A 27,746-nucleotide genomic window follows, 5' to 3' on the forward strand; every position below is an offset into this window, starting at 1 on the left:
AGCTTGCTAAAACTGCCTCTGGTTATATCCATGATGATCCCATTGCTCGACGTCTGTGTACAAAGTGGTCATGGTTCCTACTTATTGATGACCCGACACAAGGAAAGCAAGAAAACACATCTACATCTTCAATCCAACGCAGAGGAAAGAACTCCCTATTATACACTATTCGATTTTGAAGTCTTGATCTGATTTCAGTCTTTACACACTGCCTTGAAGCCTTGAAGCTTAACAACAACAACAACAACAACAGGGAAATGTTTGGAAAGGCTCAGGCACATGGATGGCTTTGGTTGTGTTACTACTTTAGATTGCCTGGGTTGTAGACCGGTTACTATTAAGCTAGTGTCACAATTGAACTTCCGACAAAATCCAGAGAAATAGATCAGGACATTGTACGCAGTTGTCCTTTCACACATTTAGTTTTCAATAGTCCGTGTCTGTCGGTTGGTCGGTTGGTTCGGGCTGGGGCAGCGTCTGGGTATAGCGCGATGGTGGCCGGACATCACGCAGAAAGTACTCTGCTGCAGCATATCAAAGCTTACGGACGAGACTATCAACTTCTGTGATGAACGCTTGCTGTGAATTATACTACTTCTTCTTCTTCTTTGCATTGACCTGCAGCTACTGTACCGAGTACTGAGAATGTAGAACAGGATCTAACTCGTCCTATCTGGTCTCTTCAAACATGGGCTCAATCTGATATTACACAGACTTTGAACTAGGAAGCTGGCAGGGAAAGATTTGTTTGATGTGCAACTGATTCGGACGTATGCCCACGACCTGCTGTGTGTTCTCATTTATTGTGTTTGTTTATAGATAATTCTGGCCGTGGTTTTGTCTTTTGTCTTTGTATCCGGACCCTGGGTCTGTAAATAAAGTTTGATTGATTGATTTATATTGAGGACACAACAATTTGATTTTACATTTCTACACAAAGTGTACCTTGCCTTTTTTTGGGGGGGGGGTACTATTTTGAGTTGAAATAGTCACATCGCTAGTCAGGAGTTAAATCCTCCACCAGCAGCTCCATGGCCAGTAGGCCAGCTGCTGCTGCTGCTCTGGGCCCAACAAGCTCCACTTTCCGTCAGGTTTGTACCTGATGTTAAAACCCAGCCCAACAACCCAGGTCTGGCCTGTGCTCCTTTATAGTCACTCAACCACTAACTATCCTTCTGTCCCTCCATTGCGTGTGGTGTTGTGTGCCCGGACTTGATAAACAAAACGCACTGTTCCACCCACACCCACACGAACACCCACCCACACACACACACACACACACACAGGCGAGCCTGGTGCCCAAGATGGGATGATGGATGTGCTCACTCTGAGATCCTGAGTGAGATGGATGCTGCACACCACCCCCTCTGCGCCTAATCTTTCATCCTTACAGTAAATATGACACAAGGCGCATATGCATGCAGAAAAACACTCTGACGAGCAGCAGCTTGCGTGCAGCCGTCCCCTATCCACGAGCCACAACCAGAGGCCACAGCTTCGCCGAACGGATTCCCTCTTAATGAAATTAGCCCATCTCGCCAACTGCCGCCTCTCGGGCGCGGCGAGGAGTTCCGTAGGGTCACTTGGCTAAGTAACCCACGTTAAGCAAGCCGGATGCAAATGAGATGCAAATCTGGGTAAAAACAGAACACTGGTTAATTTGGCCTCTTGACATTCCAAACAGTCATGGGGGATATGCAAATTTTATGCAAATGACAACCAGCCTTTCTGCATGTCTATTGGCTGAAGGGTACATGCCTATTCACTTCTAGTTTTTCCTATCCAAATATTTGATGTCCTCAAGTTAAGCTTATAGGGAAAGTACAGAGCCTGTGAAGCAAGGGTGTGGATCCTAGGTTCAGGAGAGGCCATGAAGGCTGTCATCACAGCCCCTTTCCTCTTACACACACACACACACACACACACACACACACACACACACACACACACACACACACACACACACACACACACACAGACACACACACACACACACACACACACACACACACACGTGGTAGACACACTTCTAAGAGGAGAACACATGATAAGAGCAGACATTGACTTTGTACTGATTGATGCATTTGCCAAGTGAGATGAAAAAATCTCTACTGCGACGTTTTCCATAAATTGAGTCGAGGACGTTTCATTCCTAAACTATAGCAGCTCAGCTATATCTGCACAACCGAGCCTCGGGCTGTAGGAACAGCTGAGGACATTATATAATATATATATATATATATTTACGTTATTAATCTGTGACCGGCCCTCATCCTTTTCTCTCATTGCTTCTATCCATACACATGCTCTGATCCGTATCCCGAGGTATGGATTCCCACAATGGGTTTGCAGAGAGGTATTGATTCCTCTCCTTCTCCATCTCCCAGAAGAAAACAAAAAAAGTCCTTATGCAACACTATATTTGTACTTGCTTCAGCTTGAAACACAAATTTTATAGATAAACAGACTTCAGCTCATTCACTCGTCTAAAAACAGATATCAGGGCAGGAGAGATGTGACATAACCGTTCACAGGGTCACAATAATGTGGGAGGGTGCATGTTGCGCACTGCTTTCTTCCAAGCACATCAGGCTATCGGCGGTATTGTTATGTCTGCCTTCTCGTTGCCATGTTCCCTATCTCCAGGTTGGCAACTTAATCGTAAACACGTGCCCATTGGCGTTCCTGAGGCCTTGGTTTGCACAGCCTAAAGGGTGCAGCGGATGCATCTGTCGTCCAACCTGGTCGTCCGCTCAGCCCAGCAGACATCTAAATCTGTACAGAACAAGTCTTGACATGTGCCTAACCATGTGCATAAGTCAGGTTCACTCCTTGTCTGGGAGGCGCAGACGAGCCCTTGTTGTTGTTCAGCACGGGGGTCCTCTACAGAGGCCGTCGTCTTAAGGCGGTACACTTCCGACGAGTCCTTCCTTGCAGCAGCACCGCTCCGTTGTGAGTTGAGAGAGCCTGCATCTTGATGCGCTGAGCGTGCTCTGTAGTTGATGAATCAAACCTCATTCATAAACCCAAAATGTTCCGGGGGCACAGGATTGGCTGAGGGAGGGTTTCGCAAAAAGACGCCGCACTCTTCGGCAGCCAATGAGGAAAATGACACACACTCACTCTCTCTCGCTTGCTCGCTCTTCTGTTTTGGTGCTCCTCTTTAACCCTCTCTCTCTCTCTCTCTCTCTCTCTCTTGTACTCACTCACTCGCTCGCTTTCGCTCCCTCAGCACTCAACAGCAGTAAAAACAACATTCTGGCTGCTGGTGGCGAACATTGATGGAACTCTAGTCAGTTTAGTGCTGAATTCCACTGGGAGATGAGCAACAGAGTCTTGGTAGGAAACACTGAGCCTAAATCCTTTCCAAAGCCCAAGTGGGAGCTGGGGTTGACTTAGTTTTCCTCCCTCCGCCTATCGCTGTAGTTTTAAAGTGACTCCGTGATTCGCTTATGTCATTGGGTCACAGAGGAAAGTACTCTAAAAATGAAAATGCCATCGACTAACTGATTGACAGGTATATTGAATGCTCCCTAACCCGGAGAGAATAAGGGTGGGCTGACGTCAGGCCTAATCCAATGGAGCGTATATTCAATATTCACTCTGTGTTTTTCACGTTCAAGGCGCAGATTTTAGGCGTGCAGTCAGTAAACCCCCCCCCCCCCCCCCTCACACACACACACACACACTCAAACACGTGAATCAATAGTTGCTGTGATCAACTGACACTGTGAACCAGGCTTGAGTGCCAGAGTTTGTGGGGCACTGGGTTAAATTGGTTTGTCATTGGCATGTACAGAACAAGGTTATTGAGATTCAACACTGCCATCTACAGGGGGCTTGGGCCAGGGCAGCCTCCTCCGAAGCTGGATTACATCATCGGGTTAAGGGCGCTGGCGTGGCGCGCAACAGACAAAGAGGAGGAGGGCTGATCAGACACAGGTAAACACACCAGTCAGGGCACTTCAGGGATCGCTCCTTCAATCTTTGTTTTCCTTTTTTTCAAACAGCAGAATCAATGGTTTACACATGTAGAGAATAACACCACATTCTCCAAGAGGTCAAGAGCCATGAGCACATAATTGGTGGACAACAACAATTTGTTCACAGTGAACGGCTTGTAGCAAGCAACCTCTAGGAAGGTAAGATGAGTTCATATCAATCGTAATTGTCCTACCCAAGGTGTCCAGCCCACGTCTGTTGCTGCGTTATTATAGTATCCATCGTTAAGCAAGGCCAGAGCTGCAGATAAATAAGTGCTCGGAAATAGCATAGAGAACCTCCTACTCCTCCAATGTAAAAAACAACTTAAAGACCATGTCCTTGATAAGAAAGCAATCCTTGACAGAAAGGTCAAGGATTTTGGCACGCGGAGAGGCTAATCAAGCCAAATACAGCCGGCCGTGTTTCATTAAGCGTTTCCCCTTTTGACCCGGCGTCCTCGGTTGACTTGAGGCAGCCGCCTGCATGCGCCGGAAGATGGATAGATGGATAGACAGCAGGGGAATGGGCGCAGGCCGCCAACATTCATTAGAGCCCTTCACTGGTTGCAGTTGTTCAGAAGCAGCTGATCAAAGGGACAGGCCGGGGGAATGTAAACATGGAGCGGAGGTAATCCAGGGAGTAATTGCATTCCCTTGAAAAGGAGTTAAGCGTGAGGTTCTGTGGGGAGAGGGAAACGCTGATTGAAGTAATTTGATTATTTTCTTTCTGCCACTTTGAAAAAATAAAGAAAGGGATGTATTAATTTAAATGCAATTATTTCAGAGGAACCTAGATCAATCTCCTAAGTACTGTTTTAATGACGGTTTTTGCATCAGTACGTGGACCAGGATGGGTCCATGTTTGTTATTGCTTCCTGTTCTGACACTAAACAAAGGACACAGACCTTCTGAAAGTATATGGCTTCTCTGACCCAACCAGATGAAATCAGAAGACCAATTAGTTTAAACTTCATTGATTGGGAGTTACACAATGAAATTGAAACTGAAAGTATTTGTTTGTGCTGGCCAAGCTACAAATACCCAATCATATTCAAGTTCATATTGATTTGCCCACAACTTATTGCATATCCTATTCGATTCTGAATTCCCAGAGTTCTATCGGTTATTTTTGCCAGCGAGGGGAGCGAACCTAATTTGATTGTTATATTTAGTGTGTGAATGTTATATTACATCTATTCATAAAAATCTATAGTTCTTCATAGAGGGATATTGGTACTTGGTTTTCAGCCCTAGCCTAGACACTTAGAAATGAGGGCCAGCATTGTATGACTACACTGCCTCCTGGTGTCCAGAAGAATACTACAACCAGATATAAAAATAACAGGGCAGCAAATACCCATATATACTTTCGCAGCCCAGTGACCCCTTGGTGGATTGAGAAATCCACCGAGAAATCCACCAAGGCAATCCACTTTAAATAAAGAATAAATAAAATAATGTTTAATCTTATCCCAGGCCTTGAACCTATCAATATATTTATAATGCTTTATTAACCTCTTTATTTATTCATCGTGGTCGCTTAGTTGTATGACATGTATTAATAATTAGAATCTATGTATCAGGCTCCATCTCTGACATTGTAAGTTAGATACATATATTTTGTAAAATACAAATCAAATAGAAACAGATTTTGGGAGACAATAAGTTGTACTTTGTTTTACTTGGCTTGACTTGGGCAGCATATCTCTGGGAGAGCTGACCCTGGTGAGTGGCACAGCGATGGTATATTCAAAGGGAGAGACTGCCGCTCTTTGTGGAGCCAATATTGATGTGAAGGTATACATAAATAAATGCATAAATAATCTGTAAAAAACAACTCTGCAGAGTACTGATACTACTGGCACTCAGAACTTAATATCTGAAAGAGTGTTGATTTGTCAAAATGAAAGTCAAAAATGAAAAGAACTGCTTGAAGAGACACTGCAGGCCTTTAAAGATGCCATTGTTAATGCGAAATAATTGCATATCCTATGTCACCAAAGCCAGCTACAATTGACCAATATTCATTGCAGAAATTAGGGAAAAAGCACCTTTAGAAATAGACCCATAGAATTACCTAAATCAATGACTTTATTGCGGGGAATAACGCACTAATATACTTTCGGTTTTCCGAAACTATTCATTAAGCAATTGCTTAATGAATAATTCAATAAGGCAATTGAAATATCTCAAACTCTTTTATGACTGAACGATGTTCATAGTTCAACATGTGTCATTAAGTCATCAGGAACGTAGAAATTGGTTAAAAAATAACTGTGGAAGAACATATATAAATATATTTACCGTACACACAAATATCACGGTCTTAAAGATGGCACGGCTTCAAGCTTATGTTTTATGGGGGAACAAGATTTGTTTATAGACTTGTAATAACTATGTGAGGAAAACCTAGAGATCCGTCAGGTGGGAAGTCAAAAATGCAGGAGGAAAAAAAAGGGAGAGCAGAGTCATTCTAAAAAATATATGCATATTTATTAAACCAAACTTTGAGGAAAACATGATTAATGTAGATCTTGAGCGGCCCTCTTAAACACTGGGACAAACCAACCATTATACTGGAGAAAGTTGGTCCATAGCTCCCGGCCTACGGTGCTTGGCAACTTTGACAGCTTTAGCATAGAGAGCAGAGTCTACATTTGCACACTCTAAAAACATGGCTACAGACCTGCCTTCATCAAATAGCCAACACGCTTTTACATTGTTATGGCAGCATTGACATTTGTACTGCACTGAAAAGCTAGAGCAATATGATGTTAATCCCATACTCTGAACAACATCTCAAATGTATAGCAGTTTGGAGGTATATTGTGGAAATGGTCCAACTTCCATCTTTAATAAACTCTGGGCTTTCGAGAAAAAAAAAAGAAGCTTTTCTCACAGACCGTCTCACAGACATGGTTACACTCCACAACGATACATGGAAACCGAGGTGTTGCATGAGTTTCAGAGAGGGTCTATTCAGCCAGTGCAAAATGCCTGAATACTAACCATCCAGGCACAGTTCCCATGTTCTTCCAGGAGAAACTGACACAATGACAACCAACTATTGTTACAATCCTTCAAAAGTTAATCAACCGTCTAAACCGTGGTCCCTGTACTACTCAAAGATGAACTCTACTCTTGACAGAAAAAATGCGTTTACGGCGACTGGACCACTACAGCAATGAGAGCTGAATGGAAAACGACAGGTGGGAGGCATGTGTGGAGGAAGCGAGGTTCAGTGTTCGGCTCCAAGTATCATCTTTTTGGCCACCAGGAAAACCCCCTCTGCCCCTCCAGGGGCTCAAGAAAGCCTCACAGAGTGGCCACGGTTTGAGTCTGGATGGGCCTCTGAAATCTTTAGGAGAACTAGCACAGAGCGCTGCGGAGCGGGGCACTCAAGGGGGGAGGTCAGCCGGCGCAAAACACTTCCACAAGCCCCCTTCCAGTTCGACTGAAGAAAAGGGGTATGAAATGCCCTCGTCCTCCCCCAGACTGAGGAGGTATTCCTCCCCTCCAAGAGAGAGGGCCAGCGGCGTGGTGAGAGTGGCAAAGGACGGCGTCTCCTCCCCGTCGGAGGAGCACGTGGGGGCGAGCAGGGAGGAGAGAGGGCTTGGAGAAGGGGGGAAAGACTCGTTGGCAAGTGGCGGCAATTGCTCCATGGTCACGGTGCTGCTGCACAAGTCTTCAACGGCGTCTGGGGAGTGGGGGTTAGGGGGGGGGTACAACATGTCAAAAAACAGGCAGATGTGGGGAGGGCTACCAACACGGTTGGAGAGCTTGGAGAGCTTGGAGACTACATCCCATTGGGGATTTGGTACACGCTGTACCACAGTACCCAGGCGACATGGTTTTTGTAATCTCTGATGTCAATAATTGTCTGGAACAATTTTGACATTTATGTCACGTGTTCTCACCAAGTGACAAAACTTGAGCACAACCCAAGAGAGGAGAAATGGGGAAAGTCACTATAGTACGATTACTATGGATGCACCGGTTGAAGGATGGGTACCAACAGCTTTGTGCTAATACAATTAAACTGGCCACCAGCCGATTTGCTTTAAATGTAGCAGTTTCTGTATGCGGCTGTTTTGTAGGGTTTGTCACAGAGATTCTAAAGCTGCAGAATGCAACACAGGTTTCCTGAAATTGCAAAAAACATTCTTGCATCAAATTAATTCGCACATAAGTCCACTGAATACAACGTCATCAACAGACAAACGTTTTTAATTGAGATCACTCCTTAAATATCATACTTGGAATTTGACTATTTTAATGGAAACCTGGAGATTTGTGAATAGTTAACAGAGCATAGAGTCATGCTTGATTTGACGACTTCTGTTTGGAAACAGGTCTCAAATATTGTGTGCGAGTGTGCCAGATACTGATTTCAGGTCCCTTCTCAATTTCAAACACCAACACCTGGTGATGTAACAAAAGTCTTTCTTGAAAGGATATGAACTGGCTTGGTTAGGAGTCTATTTTTATGAAAATATAGTAAGTTATTTCAAATGTTGCATTTAGAACATCAACATTTCTAACCTTAGGTAAGTCTGAGTTGAATGAAGCTGGTCATACTTTGACCTATTTTGAAGACTATTTCAGAATTATACATGAATTACATGAAGGAAATAAACGTATCGGCAGGTCAGGTTTGCAAATTAATGTTTTTGACGATTGAAAAAGAATCGATCATTTTAGGCAGAGCGAGATCTGGACGATGGTCAACTATATAATAATGGCCGACATCCCATAATCTAAGGACCATATGGCCGTGTGTGACTCACCTGTGGACGACATGCTCAGGAAAGATGGAGTCTGGGTATGCTCCATGGGGCCATCGTCGTCGGAACAGTCTGTGGGTTCGTCATCGTCGTCGTCGTCCTGTGGGTCTTCTGGGACATCGAAGGGGGAGTGGTCCTCCGAGGAGAGGTACACATCGATAGGACCTTGGCTACTCTTCAGAAACAGCTGGATACTCTGAAAACATGAAAAGAAGAGGAACAAAAAGATGCTTAAAAACACGCTGGGCTACTCCCCCATCCCAATTCATTTAGACACAATGTTTCAAGAAGAGCCTCGAAACATTGAGCCAGTTCACCGGGTTCAGTCATTATTAATTGATTGTGATATTACAACTTCAGCCACTTTACTTCAAGTGCTCGCTCTGACGCCGTCAAATCACATCGGAAATTTGCATCTGCAATGATGCGATAGAGAATTCCCAAGAGGTAAAGGGGTAGAACAGGGACATTAAGTGATCCAGCCTCCTACCTCTGCTGGATGGGGCACTTCAAGAACGGTCTCGGCGGGGGCTTTGACCACAATCACCGTCTGTTCCCTCAAACTTGGGATCGTTTTCACATCCTCATATGACAGATACAGAAATGTGGGTCCAAGGGTCAAGGATATACACCCGGGTCATTTGCCTGGTTAGGATACATACATCATGCCTTGAAGCCATTTGATAAAAAAAACAAGGAAGAGCAAATGCACAAGATTGGACTAGAAAAGGATATTTCTCGCTGATCTCATCTTCCCACATGTGGTCGACGTGCTCCAGGGCGGTCTCTATCAACTCATCCAGCTTCTTCTCCGCGTCCTCGAGGATCTGGACTTCGCGGCCCAGCTTAGCCTTTAAATCAGGGCCCCTGCGCGTACAACCTCCAGGGGTTCAGCCAACGGGGTGACATTCTCTACCCAAGTCACCGGGGCCAATGAACATCCTGACCACGGCGTGTTTGTACAAAGCGAGGTGTACTTACGTCGACTGTACGGTGTACTTGGACGTCCTGAAGAGTACCCCTGCGCCCATAAGGACGTTTGTGATGTCGAGGACGCTTCTAATGCGGACGCCGAGGGACATCCACGCCTTATTCATGTCCAGTATGCCTTCTGCAGAGCCTTCCACCATCGCCCATAAGGCCCTTGTCCTCCGGAAGAGGGCTGAATTGCGCCTTGCCTGGAGAATAGAAGACATTAAGAAGATGGTTACTATAGTAATGAACAAACTTGACATGTAGCTCATACATATTTTTGATTATCAGTCTCAAATGTTTCCTGTATTTGGCTAAATGACGATTCCTTCTGTTGTGGGTGCTTGGAGGTTTCACCTTTTAAACCATTCCATCATGCTCTTGATGCAGTGATGGCCTGTTTCTTACCCTGTAGTCTCTTTAGACCAAACTTAAACTAACCATGTCAACGTAACGTTTACGCGAATGAATTGAACACCGGCTTTTCCAACTTGTATGAATGATAGAGAAAATTGTACTGCCACAACTGACTAGTGAATAATTAAACATTAAATAAAATAAAAGACCATACTTGCGTCGCATATGGGGGTCGCCCCCTGCGAGGTATCCTGAAGTCAGGATCAGCCTCGTCCAGCTCCACGCCTTGATGGCCTTCACAGGAAGATATTAAAATTAAAAATACGTTTCTTAGACAGTTGTTAAAAAGACACAATGTATAACTACGTTAGAACACTTTGTGAGGATTGGCCCAATAAAGAACAAAGCCTCATCAATGTACCTCCTGCGCGTCTCTGAACGATCATGTTTGAACACAAGTCACAATGGAATCACGCACTGGAACTATTGCGGATGGCTGGGGACCAAACCATGCTGGTGTTTTGACCCATTTCCAATAACAAATTTACCTTTTGAAAACGCCCACTGTACTCACTTAATGTGTATGAAAAATTCTTATACTTTGATGATACGCTGACCAATTAACCTCCCAAGTGTGCGGCCATGTTTGGAGCGCTGCGCTCAAACCATGTACGTGTAAAAAAAACATGGATGAGCAGTAATTGGTCAAATGGATTGATTTAAACGTTGGTGTTGCATCGTTTCAACAAAGTATGACGACAGAAATAGAACAAACTAACCCCTTGGCCGAGCTGCAGAAGTGATCATGTCAGTGATGTTGGAGAGGAAGCAACTATAGTATCCACGCACGCAGGCATATTATACGTCTTTGGATATACATCCCATTTCCCATATTACTCTGCGAAGGACTCGCTCTAAAAACTACACACGCTAGTATTGTGGTAGGATACGCAGGCAGATGGATGGGGGGCTTCCGGTAGAGGGACATCAGTTTCCGTTCCATGTTTCGTCAGATAAAATTAAGTAAAATACGTTAAAATACAATTAAAAACATTCGTCTCCTTGTAATCTTGAAACATTCTCGCTTCGGATACTGTAAAATGGCTAACAACCTCATGGCAATTTTAGAAAGGAAATTGCGTTCCTGTAGCCCGGTATAACAGTACAATCCATGACCCTCTCTCAGCCTACAGCTACGTTTCAGGATGTTGTAGTGGCCGCCCACCAATCGTCACAGCGCCGTGTTACATGGCAATGATGAGATGACATCATAAAGCACTCAAATAACGAGAACATTTTATTAGAAACATTACAATATTTTTTTATACAAAAAAAATCAATTATAGCCATACGAATAAACGTAGCAATGCATGTAGGCCAATGTCGGTGGTAAGATGGTAAACTTTATTTATCTTACTTATAGAACAGGTAGCCTACTACTGTTTTCACAGTATTTTTTCAAAGGTTTTGGTTGAAGGTTCAATCATGCCAATTTAACGTTGGGAACACAAAAAAGAAAAGTGTAAAGAATAAAGAGTATAATTTTTAGGCTTTATCGACCACGTGGGGCTGTGCCTTTTCCTTTCATTTAACCACAAAAGTTTACCAGGCCGTTTACCAAGTGACATCCTAAATATTTCATAGTAAACTAGTTGTTGAATCAAAATTACACCACAAGGACAAGATAATTGACGACACCTTTAATCATCATCAAACCTAATCTTCTTCCCCTGGAAAGCCTGGATTTGTCCTTGCTCTTTCCTCTTCTTGCTGGCTTCCCATGATGGATGCAGGGACTGCCCTTCTGGCTGATTGGAATTAAAACCTGCACGACTGCGATCTGGTAGTCTGGAACCACGGCCCCTTCCCCGACCACCTCCACTTTCCCTTTCCCTTCCTCTCGCAGTGAAGTCCCTTCCCCGGTCTTTGGATCCGAAAGGTCTACTTTTAAAGTCACGTTTCGCGTTGCTGAAATCGGATTCTCCGGTGTCCCCTCTCTCCCGGGAATTGAACCTGGGAGGCCTGCTGTCAAATCCACCACGGCCAGCACCTCTCATCCCCCCACGGCCACCGCCTCTCATCCCCCGACCTCTACCGTCCCTCATTCCCCGACTGCCACCGAATCTATCTCCTCTGCCTCTGCCACCGAACCCCTGTCTGCCCCCATCACCATCACCATCACCGCTCTCTGACCGGGAAAGGGACTGGCAGAAGACAGATGTAAACTTGGACCCTTGGGAATCACTGGGACGTGGCTCCAGCTCAGCAGGGCTCTCTGGTTCTGAAGGGGTGTCCTTCACCCCGCTCTTCGTTTTCTTCTTCTTCTTTTTGAACTTGCTCACTTTTCCTAAGAAGAAGTCATCGTCGCCATCACTCTCCGACTGAGAGGACCTCTTGTGGAAACGCTCCTCTGTGCTGTCGTCAAAGTACTCCTTTGGTGCTTCCTCGTCAGAGGACTCTATGTCGCTCTCGTCGTCGTCACCTGACATTTTCTGATTTGATTCAAGGTCAGGCTTAAGATTTGGTCTTTTGTACCCCACTTTGCTCAGTGGTTTCTTAAGATCCTTGGCCTCAGAGTACTTGGTCGACGTTTCCTCCTCAGAGCCATTGTCACTCTCTGGTGACCTCATACTGTTGGACTCCTCATCCTCATCAGACTGCAAATCACTGTCGTCGTCGTCGTCCTCATCATCATCATCATCATCGTCGTCGTCGTCTTTTTCCTCCACTCCTTGGTGCACTTTCAGGTCACTCTTTGACAGTGATGAACCCTTGTGTAGTGACACTTCTATGGCGTCATCGTCTGACTCCTCTTCACCTGCTCCCTCTAATGATGCGGTGGGCTGCTTTGAGATGGTGACCTCTCTCTTCTTCTCGGTGACCTTACTATGTGTGTCAATTTTCACAACCATGTGGCTGGCATCGTCCATGGCTTTAGCGCCCTCCGATGGTGGTGGTGACTTTATGTGAAAGACTACCTTGCATTTTTCCAAGCAACTCTTTCCGGTGTCGTCTTCCATGGCCACAGTCTTTTCTTTTGCAGTAGTGTGATTCGTCTTCTTTTCCATAACTTTACTCTGTTGTGTTTTATTCACTGCGGATTTGCGGTTTCTCGGCATTCCTTTTTTCAAGGGCTCGGTAACCTTACCAATTTTTCGGCTCCCTGAAACCCCAGACAAGTCTCTGTTTTGAGTAGTGGTCACTTCAGAACCGTCGCCCCCTATTTCTTCCTTCTCCTCACAGCCAACCATTTCCTGTTCTTTACTCTCCTCTTCCTCCTCCATTTTCTTTCTTTGTGTTAGTTCATCAGCATCTGCAATCTTAGGTTTACCCCTTCCTTTTTTAGACCTTTCCTCCCTGAAAGCTTTCACAGCTAATTTAATAGTCGCAATCCTCTTGCTGAACTGAGGGTGGCTGGCTATTCTGGCAATGGCTCGGTCGGTAACCGAAGAGGCTGGGTTTCTACAAACCACATCAAATTGGATCTCCTGCTGCAAGGCTATCTTGGTCACCTATCAGAAAAAAAAGATCACTCACATTAAAGTCATCTTGACATCATTATAAAAAGTTAATAATTGAAATAACATTCTAACCTTCAATTGCTATACATTTAAGGTATATGTTCTCATCGCAATCTTTTTCCAGTGTGACCCACGATGAGTTGCTACCCTAAGTGTAACGACAACGTTTGAGCCTGATGTACAGGAGAGCAAGGCAACGTCCATCCCTGGGTGAAGCTACAGGAATGGATAAAAGCAGAACCTACCACGTCTGGTTTAAGGGCCTTCATCTCATGGATCTCTTCCACCATTCGTTCGGCTCTCCTCTGGTTCTTCTGCACCTCGTTCTCTTTTCCCTTCTTCTTCTTCAGAGCAGCGATCTGTCGCGTCAACTTCCTGATGAGCAGCCCCCTTACCCTGCTCACCTCCTTCCTCATCAATACCACCTCGTTGTTGAGGTTCATCCGCGAAGAGTTATCCTTCTTTGGTTCACGCAAAGCCATTTTCTTTTTTCCCTGCGTGGCCTTGGGCTCTTTCTCCGTCTCCTCTTCACCATCATCAACATCCTTTTCACCACTGCCGTCGTCGTCGTTTTCGTCGTCCTCCTCCTCCTCCTTAGCCTCCTTCTCCACCTGCTTTTCCTCAGTTGCCACTTCTTCCTCTAGCTTTTCCTTGGAAAGAGTCTATGGAAACAGAATGCATGGTGATGAACTATTGTTAAAACTAGGGATGGGACAGAAAATCTGATTATTCGTTCCCGAGGGGCAAAGTCGGTTTTTAACATTTGGACCGTTAATTTTTTTTCCCATTCAAATAAACAAGAATTAACGGACGGAACTAATGTTGGACACCTTGAAGGGCATTATCCCGCTTATACCATGGTCACTTGCCAAAGAAAATAAATGAAGACCATTCATTTATATTTTCATGCGTTTTACAATCCAAATATAAAGTTTTTCACAAGCCATAACTTTGTTTCCCTGGTAACGCCTGAGGCCTTTGACTAATTCCTGGAACAATCATTACCCTCCCGTAAAGTTCCTATGCAACAGAAACGTTGTTCATACCAGTAAATAGGACGGACCTTAGCTTCGACTTGGCAACGGGAGGTATTCTAGTCCGTTCAGCTATGAGCCAGAGCTAACGCTATGCATTGAACATATTTATAATTCGAAATTCATCCCAGCCTTTATACCAGATACTATAGGGTCTAGAGCATATAACCACGTCTGATTACAGTTTAATTCATTTTACACAATTAGCCAGCTCTCGTTTTGAAGGCTGAACAGACAATTTGACTGGAACTACTTAGCAGGTATTTGTTTATTTGCGTTTAAGATATTAAGGAATTTCTTGCCGATTATCCATGGCTGCATTTGTGAATGTCGGCACACATCGAATAATTGATTATTCGTTCATACCATCCACTGATTATTCGACCATGAAAAATGTGAGTTATTCCCATCCCTAGTTCTAACAATTTATTTAACAAACACTGCACAACAAAGAGAAAAAAAGTGATTATTTTAAAATGGAAACAGATGGGCTTCACATCATAACTATTTACACAGTGATGTCTGGGAGTAGCTCCTCACTAAAATATTCTTTCTTAAAACATCCAATCTGTTGACCTTTTTAATATGCCAACAAGGAAAAACAATACAGCAGACAACAAGGCTGCGAATTACATGAAAAGAGAATGCTGCTCATGGCCATACCTCAGCTGTGTTCTCCTCGCTCTCTCGCTCAGTAAACAGATCGGTCTCTGGAACCTTTTCTTCTGCTTCTTCCTGTCTTGCTTCAGCACAAGGAACCACCTGCTCGGCCAAGTCCTCTGTGGAAGTCTGCTGTCATAAAAAACACCAGTGATGTGAAAAGGGCTAACGGAACAACATTCAACATACATTTACATTTAGGGCATTTAGCAGACGCTTTTATCCAAAGCGACTTACAATAATTACAGTTGTCATAAGTGCAACAATATATCGCTGTTGGTACAGTAAGGATGTTCATAGAACCAAGTGCAAGTACAACAATTGCTAGGCTAACCAATTCCCCGTGTTACAGCAATGATAGCAGCAACTGCAGTTGCTACACAGTTAAGTACTATAATACAACACAACACAATACAATGTTCAATGGTGGCCAGAAGGGGGAGGGTGGCTATGCAGAGTCGGGGTGGACTCTGAACAGGTGAGTCTCGAGTCTTTTTCAGAAGATAGTGAGCGACTCTGAGGTTCATAAGCGCACAGCCATAAGCTTGTGGGTACCCTTATGTTTTTGTTTGAACTATAATGTAATTACAGGCAATAACTTGAAAACCCTGCACTCCGTATGAAACATATAATATCACTTGTCGCCCTACGTCTTCACATGCTGACACCAAAGCGGAAAACTGGGTATGAAACTACATTGTTGTTGTTAATACTTTTCATTGTCGTCTCGAATGTTTGAAATACCAGCACTAGCAATAAAAGAAACCAGCATTCTATTCGGATACGTTTGAAGACAATTTAGTGAGTGTACCTTGGAAATTTCCTGTTGCTCCGGAATATTCTCACTCATCTCTGAATTCTGTGATATCTTCTCACACTCTTTTTCCCCCACGTCAATCAGCTTTATCTCCTCTGTTGATGTGATCTGCAGGATTATGACAGAAAACAAATGACGATATTTTAAAATGAAAGCACTGTGAAATGAATAATCGATGGCCAATTTCGTCAGCATATAAAGTCTAGATGTACGTACGTATTGTCCTCTTGGTATAGATAAATAGCACAGTGTAGAATCAGAAACCAGTATTAAATTCGGATACGTTTGAAGACCATTTAGTGAGTGTACCTTGAAAACATTCTCACTCATCTCTGTATTCTGTGACATCTTGGCACCCTCCTTTTCCCCCACGTCAATCACCGTTATCTCCTCGGTTGATGTCATCTGCGGAAATATGACAGTAAACAAATAACAAAGCACTATGAAATTCATAATTGATGACCAATCCACATCAAAACCTATAAATGTTGTCATCACGTGTTTTACTATTCAGTTAGCTGAATAATTCGTTTTTCTCCAGTAACTTTAAACGTGGGGGAGCCGTGTGGAGCCAGGCATGGAATTGTAAAGGCCTTATGGTTTGTACACGAGGAACGACAACCTCGCATACCGTAAGAAAACAATATTATTTACAGGATGCAATATACCAACCTTAAATCCCCGTGTTTAAAATAAGCATTTATAAAATAAAGGTATAAACGTCGGGAGCATGCATGGTCCTATGTTGTGGAGGCAGCCATTTATGTGACGTCAATGACGTTGTATGTGACGCTTCACGTCAGAATGCGACGCACTGTTTCGTGAAAGGGGGAGGGCCTTCCACTGACTGTTTTTATTTATTTCTTTGTTTCATGTGCATAAAACAAATACAATGGGTAAAAATTGAAGAACCGCTCATAGTAGCATGACTGTATAACATTTCCGTTGCATTTACCAGAGCGGTATCAGAGGTGAATCAACAGGGGGAGGATGAAGCGGCGCAATGCGGACTGCAGCAAACTCCGACGGCCGTTAAAACGGAACAGAATTACCGAGGGTATATATAGCAGGTACGCAAAAAGGGGGCTTGATGGATGTTATTGTATAACAATGGCGCCCCTTAAGAAATCTAAAGACAGCAATGGCAGCATCCGTCTTGTTCAAAGAGCTACCGCGATTGTATTGACAGTAGGACACCTTGAATGAATGCTTCTACGTTACAGTATTACAGGCCGGATTCATCGTATCATCTCATTCATGATATTTTACCAACGGCAATATCGTGCCATCTCAATTTTATTATTATTAATTATTATGGTATTGAGCTTGGTCCGGTGTCAGGATTTGCCTGGTAATTTTTTTAACTGACGTTCTGTATCAGACCTGGGAGGTTAAAACCCCAACGGTCACACGGTGTGTTATTGAGAGAACAATGCACGAGCTTCAGAGCACCGTGGATCTCCAGTCCACGCGTTTTAATAGACTTCGGGGTTTCTACACCATGTATTTTAAATACCGTGTATAACAATGTTTCTCCTCCAACAAATATATCATTTTACATTTGAACATGGTTTTGTCGCTGCAACAGGCACAATACCAACTGGAATATTCTCTCTTATTCGGCTTTTGTATAATGTCATTGCAACAGTAGGCCTACATTATAGGTGGTTTTTCAGCGTGAATATTGGGTCAATGTAAGCCCGGGTCTCTATAATGAATGTCAAGCCAGAAAAGTGAAAGCAGCTGTGCATGTTAAAGCGACATGCCTATACATGCTCTTCCATAGGTCCTGACTCCTATTTTCTCTTGCTTGTTCAAATAGGACCACTATTCACATACTCATACACATTGCAAGCGAAGTAACGTGCTTTAGTGAAATCCCCTTCACAATATTGATGTTACTTTTTGAAAATATGATGCAAGTTTACATCTACACTCTATAGAGCTTCACAAGCTGTAATACTCACAGTGCAATTGTTGTGTCTGTCCCTGTCTAATCCAGACTGTTCCATTGTTCTTTCTCTCTCTTCTCAGTACTTTCCTATACCTGAAGTTCCTGGTAGTGTGGGTGTTGGTGCTGCTAGCAGACTTTGTACTGGAGTTCAGGTTTGAGTACCTGTGGCCCTTCTGGCTTTTCATCAGAAGTGTCTACGACTCGTTCAGATACCAGGGGCTGGTAAGAGATGTCTTTGTGTCTTTCAGTTTAGTTCCATTTTGGGGAGGAAATCATTTATAACTAATTTTCTATTGTCTCTGAATTTTTGGTTTCCTCCTCAGGCCTTCTCGGTGTTCTTTGTGTGTGTAGCGTTTACGTCCGACATCATCTGCCTCCTCTTCATCCCCGTCCAGTGGCTGTTCTTTGCCGCTAGCACCTACGTATGGGTCCAGTATGTCTGGCACACAGGTCAGTGTGCTCCCCTCACTGCCATTCTCTCAATATAGAAATGACATTCCGCAAGGTGACCTCCATGCTAAATTCTAATGGTACTATCTAGATAAGGGACTACTGTATTTGGGCAGTGTAGTATCAAGGGTCTTCATTATCTAGGTTCTGGTTGTGATTCCCAATTTCTGCATCTTACCTACCTGACCTATCTTAGCTAGAGGCCCAACCTCCTGGTCCTTGATGTCCAGTAATGTTGCGTAGGTCAAGTGGTATAGAACAAAATCAACACTGCCAGGATGACGGGACCGATTCCCCCTGCGGCCAATGGTATTTCAAGATGCTTTGGACCAAAGTGGCCACCAAATGTCATATTTATCAATGAAAGCATCTCCATGGTGATATATACTAACATTGGAAATCGATAGCAATCAATGTTCTTCCTGTCCCTTGTTTTTGTCCAGAACGAGGAGTGTGTCTGCCCACCGTGTCGCTATGGATACTCTTTGTGTACATCGAGGCCGCCATCCGCTTCAAAGACCTGAAGAACTTCCATGTTGACCTGTGTCGTCCGTTTGCTGCTCACTGGTAACCACCCTAACTTCTGCACCTGCTCTCGGCAGTTTTAGTCATGCAACCGCAGATATGAACACATCGGACCTATGTTAACACGCAAACCAAGGTATCCTGTGAAAAATGTGACCTTTTTACCCATGTCAGGGCTTTCCCCACTATCGCATAGAGGCATACCTCCATGCCTCCTTACTGGCTTGCATCCTACTTGCTCAAGTACCTTCAAATTGAAAATATGCTAACAAACGTTTAGGTTCTCAGCACAAACATGGCTTATCGGAGACTGAACCTGGACAAATGTATGCACCAAAACGCGTGGTGTAGTGGAACAGTGATGTCACTGTCATTGTGAAATAATGGACCACATCTTTCTGTGTGAGTCAGGTTTTTCCACTCTGTTTCATAATGACTGGCGGTGAACAGTGCTGCTTGGTATCGTATTTCTACACGGTAACGACTTCTCCCACCAAGAGATGAAATGACCCTCTTGATTATTTTGTCTATTCCGAAAATGTACGCATGAACATAGAAGATGAAGACTCCCTTCCGGAGAATACATTAGAGACGTATTGATCTATCCAGGAATTGGTTTCAAATAAACCGGCCATGTTATGAATATTACCGGTACTTGGAATGTTGTTGGGTCAGCCCACTCTTGGTACAGAATAACGACTGTGCTTAAAAGAGGAAAAGGCGGTAATTGCGAAATGACCCAGGTCGGTATGCTCTTTCCCTTCCCTCACAGCATCGGGTACCCGGTGGTCACGCTGGGCTTCGGCTTCAAGAGCTACGTCAGTTACAAGATGCGCCTCCGCAAACAGAAGGAGGTGCAGAAGGAGAACGAGTTCTACATGCAGCTGCTGCAGCAGGCGCTGCCTCCTGAGCAACAGATGCTGCAGCGGCAGGAGAGGGAGGCCGAGGAAGGTGAGACACACACACACACACACACACACACACACACACACACACACACACACACACACACACACACAACACACACACACACACACACACACACACACACACACACACACACACACACACACACGGGGGGGGGGGGGGGGTCCATTTGTGTAGTTGTGTATGGCCAGTCCGAACATGTATATGAATAGCCAATAAGTCAGAACTAGTTGGGCATATGGATAATTGATTGATTGATTGATTTATGAGGCGTTGCGTAGATGGGGATGTGTGACTGAAGTCACTGCCTTGTTCCGTCCCAATAGTTCAACAACCACATATCTAATTTGTGTTAAGATACTTCAGGCCAGGTACCGGGGCACGTATGATGACCTGATTGTGACAACACACTGCTCTCATGTGACTAAGGGGTGAGAGAGAGGGTGTGCTACCGGACCTCCAAACAAGCTTCGCTGCTTCTCTCTCCTACAGCGGCTCTATCCAAGGGGGTGACGGTGACGGAGGTGGAGCCCACGCCGCCGGTGTGTCAGAACGGCGCTCCGCCGGGGAAGAAGAGCTCCCAGAGCGCCCAGCTTCCGGAGCTGGAGTACCGGGAGAAAGGGCGGGACAGCAACGGGAAGGAGAGGGAGGGTAAAAAACAGCACCCGGTTGGGATCAACAACAACAGCATCGTGCACACAATAGACTCCAGGGTGCAGGAGACGGACTTTGTGGAGAACCACATCGGGGGGAAGAGACTGAACAATGACTTGGTGGGGGAGCACACGCACGCCGACCCCACTCAGATCCCCAAAGAGGAAACGGCCACACCAACGGCTGTGGCTGCAACAGCGGGGAAAAGCACGAAAAATCTGGGCGGAGGGGGTGGGGCCGGGTCCAGCTCCTCCCCCCGAAGCCACGGCTCGTCCAATGGGAGCGTGCCGTCGGGTTCCACGTCCTCCAGTAAGAACGAGAAGAAGCAGAAGGGAGGCGGGAAGAGTCCCAAAGACCCGGTGGAGAACTGCATCCCTAATAACCAGCTGGGCAAGACGGACACGTTAGTACGGTACGTTGGAAGTACGGTGTGTTTGTAGTACGTTACCATGGTGTGCAATAGGATTGGGAAAAATAATCGATTCTTTGATGCATCGCGATTCTCTCTAGAAAGATTCCGTCTCGATTAATAATCGGTATTTAAAAAATAATATATATTTTTAATATGTTTGCCTGCTGCAACATTGTGTTTGCCAGAGAGGGATAATTTTAGTTTTTTTTGAACTTCAGTGTCTATTGGCCAATCTGATCTGTCTTGACACGATTGTGATTCAGCCTACACATAGCATGCATGCAAACTCACAGCCGGACACAAGAACTCCTTCTAATTCAAGAGCAGCTTTTATTTGATGTCATAGAAAAGAAAAATTAGAAATAAAATAGAACTGAAACCTATTTTTGACATACTTCCATATTGTGTTGTAATGCAAGCTGCATTGATTATTGCATTGTTCATAGAAAGTCATATTTGTGACACAAGCTTTCTCTCTATTAGTAATTACATATTAAATAAGTTAATTCATCAGTTGATGTCTTTAATGATCATCACAAAAGTAGGAAGTGATTAGCAAACTCGAGTAGCAAACTCAGATGTTTATATATATTTTTGAAAATCACGCATGGAAATGTGCATAAAGAAAATTGTTGCATCGATAATCGCTTTAGAATCGAATCGTTGACCTCATAATCGGAATCGAATCGCGACGTGCCAAGAGATTCCCATCCCTAGTATGCAAGTCATTTGTGTTGGTATGGTAAGATAGTAGCACGCTCGCTAGTAGGTTAGGTCAGACGGACAGGGCGGGCGGCCTGTGAGTATGGCGTGTTTGTGCAGAACACTAAGGTATGTTGGTCCCTAATTACCAGCTGTGCCATGTGTACAAGAACGGTGAGGCAGTCCACCCACCCTCATCTCTCTGGCAAAAACTTTAATCAATGCATTTTCTGTGAATCAAAAAGAGGAATTAATCATGTTGTGTGAAATGAAGTCATTTCACACTACATCACAGAAAGTAGATATGGGATTTTTTTTTTTTTGCATTATAAGTTTCATGAAGAATCAAAGGTGTCTTTGTGTTAGAGGCTTGATGAGGTGTTATTCCAATTTGTTAACTTAGTAGCTGTAATGATGTAAATGATAAATGCTGCTCCGTGCCTCATTGATTATAGATTGTGTATTGGATTGGACATTTGCAGATGTTGAAGAAAGAAATAATCACAACCTGTCCATGGCCTGTCCTGTCCTTACTTGGCACAACTGGGACCTTGATCCATCCTCTCTGTATCTCTCAATCTCATTCATTCCTCGAACTCCTTCACCCAACCTGTAACACCCTGACCTGTGCCTCCCCTTCCAGGCTGGAGCAGGACGTGAAGCGTCTGAAGGCGGACCTGCAGGCCAGCCGGCAGCTGGAGTCAGAGCTCCGCAGCCAGCTGTCCTCCCTCAGCAACCAGGACCGCAGCCTGCGCTCCGAGCTGGGCCAGCTCCGCCAGGACAATGAGCTGCTGCAGAACAAGTAAGGACGGCTGGAATGTATGGATTCTGATGCCAGGGCCCAATAAGTGAGCAGATGAGTGCCGGACGAAGATCACTGGCTCTTTTAAATGTAACCTTTGGTTGCCTGACCTGTAAGTCGACGATCTATTGCCATCATTTGTTCGAGTGACACAATGGAAGGCCACAGACTATGAATGAAAGCCTCACTCCCCTTTGGTATCAAGATGCATTATTAAACACTAATGCGCTCCTTGAACCACCCTGCCAAGGGTTTTTACATAAACTAAACCTTCCCTAAACCGTGTGTGTGTGTGTGTGTGTGTGTGTGTGTGTGTGTGTGTGTGTGTGTGTGTGTGTGTGTGTGTGTGTGTGTGTGTGTGTGTGTGTGTGTGTGTGTGTGTGTGTGTGTGTGTGTGTGTGTGTGTGTGTGTCTGTGTGGCCACCCAGGCTCCATAGTGCGGTGCAGGCCAAGCAGAAGGACAAGCAGACCATCTCCCAGCTGGAGAAGCGTCTGAAGGCAGAGCAGGAGGCCCGGGCGCTGGCTGAGAAGCAGCTGGCGGACGAGAGGAAGAGGAAGAAGGTGGAGGAGGCCACCGCCGCCCGGGCTGTGGCACTGGCCGCCGCCACCAGGTACGCACGTCTGCCATTCACATGAGGATCACATGGTTTCAATCATCCAGACACATAAACTATGTCTGGATAAACTTGGTAGTTTTACTTCCAAATTCGAAGAGGGTTTGCGTATGGTGTTTAGACAAAGGAACTGTTTCAGGGACCGGTGCATCCATCGGGTGAATGAAGTTGGGATTTGAATAGAGATTCAAAGTGCTTGGGTAAACGGGACCCTTGCAAAAGCTGAAATCCTGGGAAACGGCGGTGTGGAGTGGTGTTCATTTGAATAGCATGTCGTTGTATTTTGCATCGTCATCCTAATAACATCACGGCCCCAATAACCATGACATGTGCCGCCTGTGTCCTGCAGGGGGGAGTGCACCGACTCCCTGCGCGGCCGCATCAGAGACCTGGAGACGGAGTGTAAGAAGATGGGCATGGACGTGAAGCTGAAGGAGGAGCAGATCAGGGATCTGGACGGAAAGTGTCAGGTTAGTTTGGAGTCTTACTTGGTTTTCCCCAAATCCTCACCCTGACCTTAATGACCCTCAGCCCTTACCTTACTGTTACCAATTTGAACAATAACATGTCGAATGAATATACCACAATTCAATAGTTTCTAACTTTATCTGAACGTGACTGTACAAAAGGTGTTTAGAAGAATTCAAATTAATTTATATATTTTTCAATTTCTACCTTTTGGTCTCACGCATGTCTGACCGGGTGCATCTATCTCTCTCCCACCTCTCCCAGGAGCTGAGAAAGTACAAGGAGAACGAGAAGGACACAGAGGTCCTGATGTCAGCGCTGTCTGCCATGCAGGAGAAGACCCAGCACCTGGAGAACAGCCTGAGCGCCGAGACCCGCATCAAACTGGACCTCTTCTCAGCGCTGGGCGACGCCAAGAGGCAGCTGGAGATAGCCCAAGGTAGCTCAGATGTGGATGAGGGAGTTTCAAACGGTTGCAGGGGTTTTGGGTGCAACGCTCGCTGCTGTCAATGCTCGGATGAGGGCTGGAAGTGACTGACTGTAAGAGTAATGATATAAAGGGGGACACTGTTTGACCCTTATTGATATGTAAAACCATATGGTTTTCCTTTTTTGGTTTACTCACCCTACTGTACACAATGTTCTGGCTATACATGCAAAGTATTTTTACACATTGAATTGAGGACGCAGTGATGTATCAAAAAACTAGCCTTTAAACCAAAGGCTTTTATTCACAAAACAAGTCTAAAACACAAGTATTTTGTATTGTATAAAGCGAAATATCAAACAAATGGGGTCTATAAATGGCATTTTCGCCATAATTATATTCATTGCTACTGTTGCATGTTTCTTTGTAAACAGAAATAAACAAGAGCAAAGTCTTTGGTTGCTGGGAGAAAAGCAAAATCCTGCAAACCTATCAAGAAACAAGCTTGGTTTGTAGTTTTGAAAATGAATATGCATTGCCGATAATTGGCTGGATTTCGACATGCAAAGCCTTCTGAGGCATGTACCATTTAGATGCAGACGGGTTTCTGAAACTGTGGCTGTTTTTGTGCGTGATTTAAACTTGAAGCCATGCTCAAGAACACAACGCCTGACCTAGCACATACACACTCTGTCTCCCAACGCGTCTGAAGTGGAACGCACCTTTTTAAACTCCAACTGTCTCTCCCTCACCCAGGCCAGCTCCATCAGCGGGAGCAAGAGATAGCGGACCTCAAGCAGCGGATTGCGGAGGTGATGGCGGTGATGCCCAGCCTGTCCTACTCTTCGGACGGCGGGAACCACAGCCCCGTTGCGCCCCACTACTCCTCCAAGTTCATGGACAGCAGCCCCTCCTCCCTGGACCCCAACGCCTCCGTCTACCAGCCCCTCAAGAAGTGAACCCCCAGGGGACCGGGGACACAATTGTGGATTTAGTTTCCCCTCTTGTTTAATTCCGTATGTTTGTGTGACAGTCCCTGAGGATTTTCTGGTCACCATACATGCAGTTTCCATTGGAAAACTGGTACGCGCAAACTCGTGCTCGCTCCTGGTTCTTCTGGTTCAGCTGGACTGGGGTTCTGGTTCTGAGAACCAGAGGGCGTTGCTAACGAGGTGTTTATTTTTGATGTTCTTTTTTTATCGTACATTATTTTGGCTGCTGTTGTTACTGCGTTTGATTGTTTGTTGGGATGTAGCCATGACAGGATCCGATATGTATCTAGGTAAAAGCCAACCAAGAAGTTAAAAGAAAAGAGAAGACCGTGTTGCATCTGTCATTTGGGTTCGGTTTTTCCACGGGATCTTGTTCAATTAGATAAAACACACCGCAATGGGCGTAAAAAAAAAAAGTTTGATTTAAATTTGAAGTGTCTGTTAAGTAAAAAAACAAAACTATTTTGGGATAGATGAATGTACAAGTACTTTTCATGTTTTGAATATCATCAATGATCGTTTGTTTTGTACTGAATGTGTTTCAGCTCGCTCGAGAAATGTACTTTTGTTACTGACCTTGTGATATAGCACAGGTAGACATATTGTTTGTTCCTCAGACGTTTTTTTTGAAGGTTGAACCACATATGCCCCTGGCGCATAATGGAAAGGTCAAATACCATACCAGAAAAGTAGATGGTGACTTATCATAGATTTGACTAGGCGCTGCCAAACAATCTTGAATTTATTTTTATGTTGTTGATGCTGCCCTTCATCCACCCTCATTGGGACCACATTGGAAACTGTTAGGCCATATTATTCTTCTGTGGATTTAATGATGTCTGGGTAACCCGGCTGTTACCGTCTTGCTGTGTTACAGTGCCTTGCGATTTGTCTTTTATAAGATGCAGAACCATACTCCCATTCCCACACTAGGCTCTGGTTCTCACCCCCTAGCATTGATTTGCGTGGTTTTCGTTTCTACAATGTATTTTCATGGTAACAGTATTAGGAGGAAGTGTCCACCCTGCCCCTAGATTCTACAAAGCATAACCAACCCAATCAGATTGTCTAATCAAGCCCTACAGCTGGCATTTAGTTGTTTACGACAATGTACATTGACATTGCTGAGGAATGTTTTAATTTATCTACTTCTGTTATTAAGTGCCAAGTGTTGAAGTGTTTCTTTGGATCGGTTTACATCCATACTTTCAATTGGTGTAGTGTGTGTGTACAATGTTTAAAGAAGAGTACTGTTTTTCTTTTTGTCATTACAACCTTCTTGAATGGTGTTCGTTGTATTAACGAGGTCGTAGGTGAATATGGTGCAGCGCTTAGGCAGCCAGACGGATTCATAGTGTTCACTTCGTCTATTTTTCCCTTCGCATTTATTTATTTGTCGAGAGACTTTATGGTTCCGTTAAGCGGCTTCTCTCTGGGTTGCCGTCTTCCTCATCGCCAGAGGGAACTGTGAATTACTCGTGTTGATGGGGAGTAGTTTGCCCTGGTCGTGGCGGTCACAGTGTGTCGCACGGGGCCGGAGTTTACCCAACCCCCCACCCTGACGGTGCGCTCAAGTATTTATGTGGATTACTATGACATTGTGAATTTAGTTCTTGATGTGGTTTTTGACAATATTTGGAAGAAGAATGAGGGGATGTATGCATAAGAAGTGCTTCATTTGAACTCTGCATCGTCCAACCATGTTGAGTCTCGTCTCTTCCAAAAGATGTTCCTGTGTCTTCTCTCTGGCGCTCGCTGAGCGTCACAATTAAAGAACGTTTTGCTGGTGGCCGTGTGAGCTGTTTTATTTGTTTTGTTTAAAATATTCTCACTTACCTTTTAATTGTGTTCATTTTGAGACTGTCATGTAAACCATTTGTTTCTTGTCCTGTTCATTATTATGGCCAAAGTTAAACTTTAACATCTAGCCGAAGCTTTCAACTACGTCCCTTCGTTTACATAAACAAAACATGGAAACGAAGGTAAATGTTATCTTTGTGGCATTCTTATTATAGACTTACTATTTGCATTCAATATTATTCAACATTGGGCGACAAAGCGTCGCCCAATGTTTCTCTCTCTCTCTCTCTCTCTCTCTCTCTCTCTCTCTCTCTCTCTCTCTCTCTCTCTCTCTCTCTCTCTCTCTCTCTCTCTCTCTCTATATATATATATATATATATATATATATATAATAGTGCTGTCAAGCGATTAAAATATTTCATCAAGATTAATCGCATTAATGCCAGTTAACTCACGATTATTATTTTTTCTATGCTAAATATCCCCTGATTTCATTGTCCCATTAATTGTTCTCATTTTTATACACTTATCAACATGGAGAAGTGCACCGGCTTGCCTTGTGCAAATGTTTTTTATTGACAACATTGGCATATACTGATCAAAACAGGACGATACAAAAAAAAAAGCCTATAGTGCAATTAAACGATGAACATACAAACATACTGCCTTGAACATAGCAGTCAGGCTACTGCTTCTTAGTTTTGAGTAAAAGAAAAAAACAACGCGTTAATCGTGCGATAACAAAATGAACGCCGTTAAAATTGGTTTGCCGGTAACGTCGTTAATAACGCGTTTGACTGACAGCACTAATATATATATATATATATATATATATATATATATATATATATATATATATATATATATATATATATATATATATATAGATAT

At 44.2% G+C, this 27,746-nt stretch overlaps 3 protein-coding genes across 4 annotated transcripts; 1 reads left to right on the forward strand and 2 right to left on the reverse strand.

Annotated features, from left to right (window-relative positions):
- Positions 1 to 6,457: 6,457 nt before the first annotated feature.
- e2f3 (E2F transcription factor 3) lies at positions 6,458 to 11,242 on the reverse strand. The gene is made up of 7 exons (XM_030346879.1): positions 10,876 to 11,242; positions 10,311 to 10,390; positions 9,749 to 9,945; positions 9,503 to 9,634; positions 9,258 to 9,372; positions 8,771 to 8,963; positions 6,458 to 7,680 (listed from the first exon to the last, which is right to left on the reverse strand). The coding sequence occupies exons 1-7, from the start codon at positions 10,901 to 10,903 to the stop codon at positions 7,382 to 7,384; spliced, it is 1,044 nt and encodes a 347-aa protein (XP_030202739.1). The 5' UTR covers positions 10,904 to 11,242; the 3' UTR covers positions 6,458 to 7,381.
- Positions 11,243 to 11,380: 138 nt separating this feature from the next.
- Positions 11,381 to 16,932, reverse strand: srfbp1 (serum response factor binding protein 1). Of its 2 annotated transcripts, none has more exons than XM_030346877.1 (6): positions 16,801 to 16,932; positions 16,438 to 16,533; positions 16,123 to 16,236; positions 15,315 to 15,440; positions 13,863 to 14,279; positions 11,381 to 13,608 (listed from the first exon to the last, which is right to left on the reverse strand). In XM_030346877.1, exons 2-6 carry the CDS (start codon positions 16,531 to 16,533, stop codon positions 11,797 to 11,799), a joined length of 2,565 nt encoding a protein of 854 aa, XP_030202737.1. In that variant the 5' UTR covers positions 16,801 to 16,932; the 3' UTR covers positions 11,381 to 11,796. The 2 variants fall into 2 exon arrangements, with proteins under 2 accessions (XP_030202737.1, XP_030202736.1); XM_030346876.1 differs by having other exon boundaries at positions 15,315 to 15,443.
- maco1a (macoilin 1a) lies at positions 16,927 to 26,844 on the forward strand. Its single transcript, XM_030346878.1, has 11 exons — positions 16,927 to 17,198; positions 18,163 to 18,304; positions 18,406 to 18,532; positions 18,976 to 19,099; positions 19,830 to 20,008; positions 20,477 to 21,050; positions 22,396 to 22,554; positions 22,983 to 23,165; positions 23,518 to 23,638; positions 23,901 to 24,075; positions 24,820 to 26,844. The coding sequence occupies exons 1-11, from the start codon at positions 17,119 to 17,121 to the stop codon at positions 25,020 to 25,022; spliced, it is 2,067 nt and encodes a 688-aa protein (XP_030202738.1). The 5' UTR covers positions 16,927 to 17,118; the 3' UTR covers positions 25,023 to 26,844.
- Positions 26,845 to 27,746: the final 902 nt, after the last annotated feature.

Source organism: Gadus morhua, chromosome 22 (assembly GCF_902167405.1).
Source record: "Gadus morhua chromosome 22, gadMor3.0, whole genome shotgun sequence".
NCBI classification, from domain to species: domain Eukaryota; kingdom Metazoa; phylum Chordata; class Actinopteri; order Gadiformes; family Gadidae; genus Gadus; species Gadus morhua.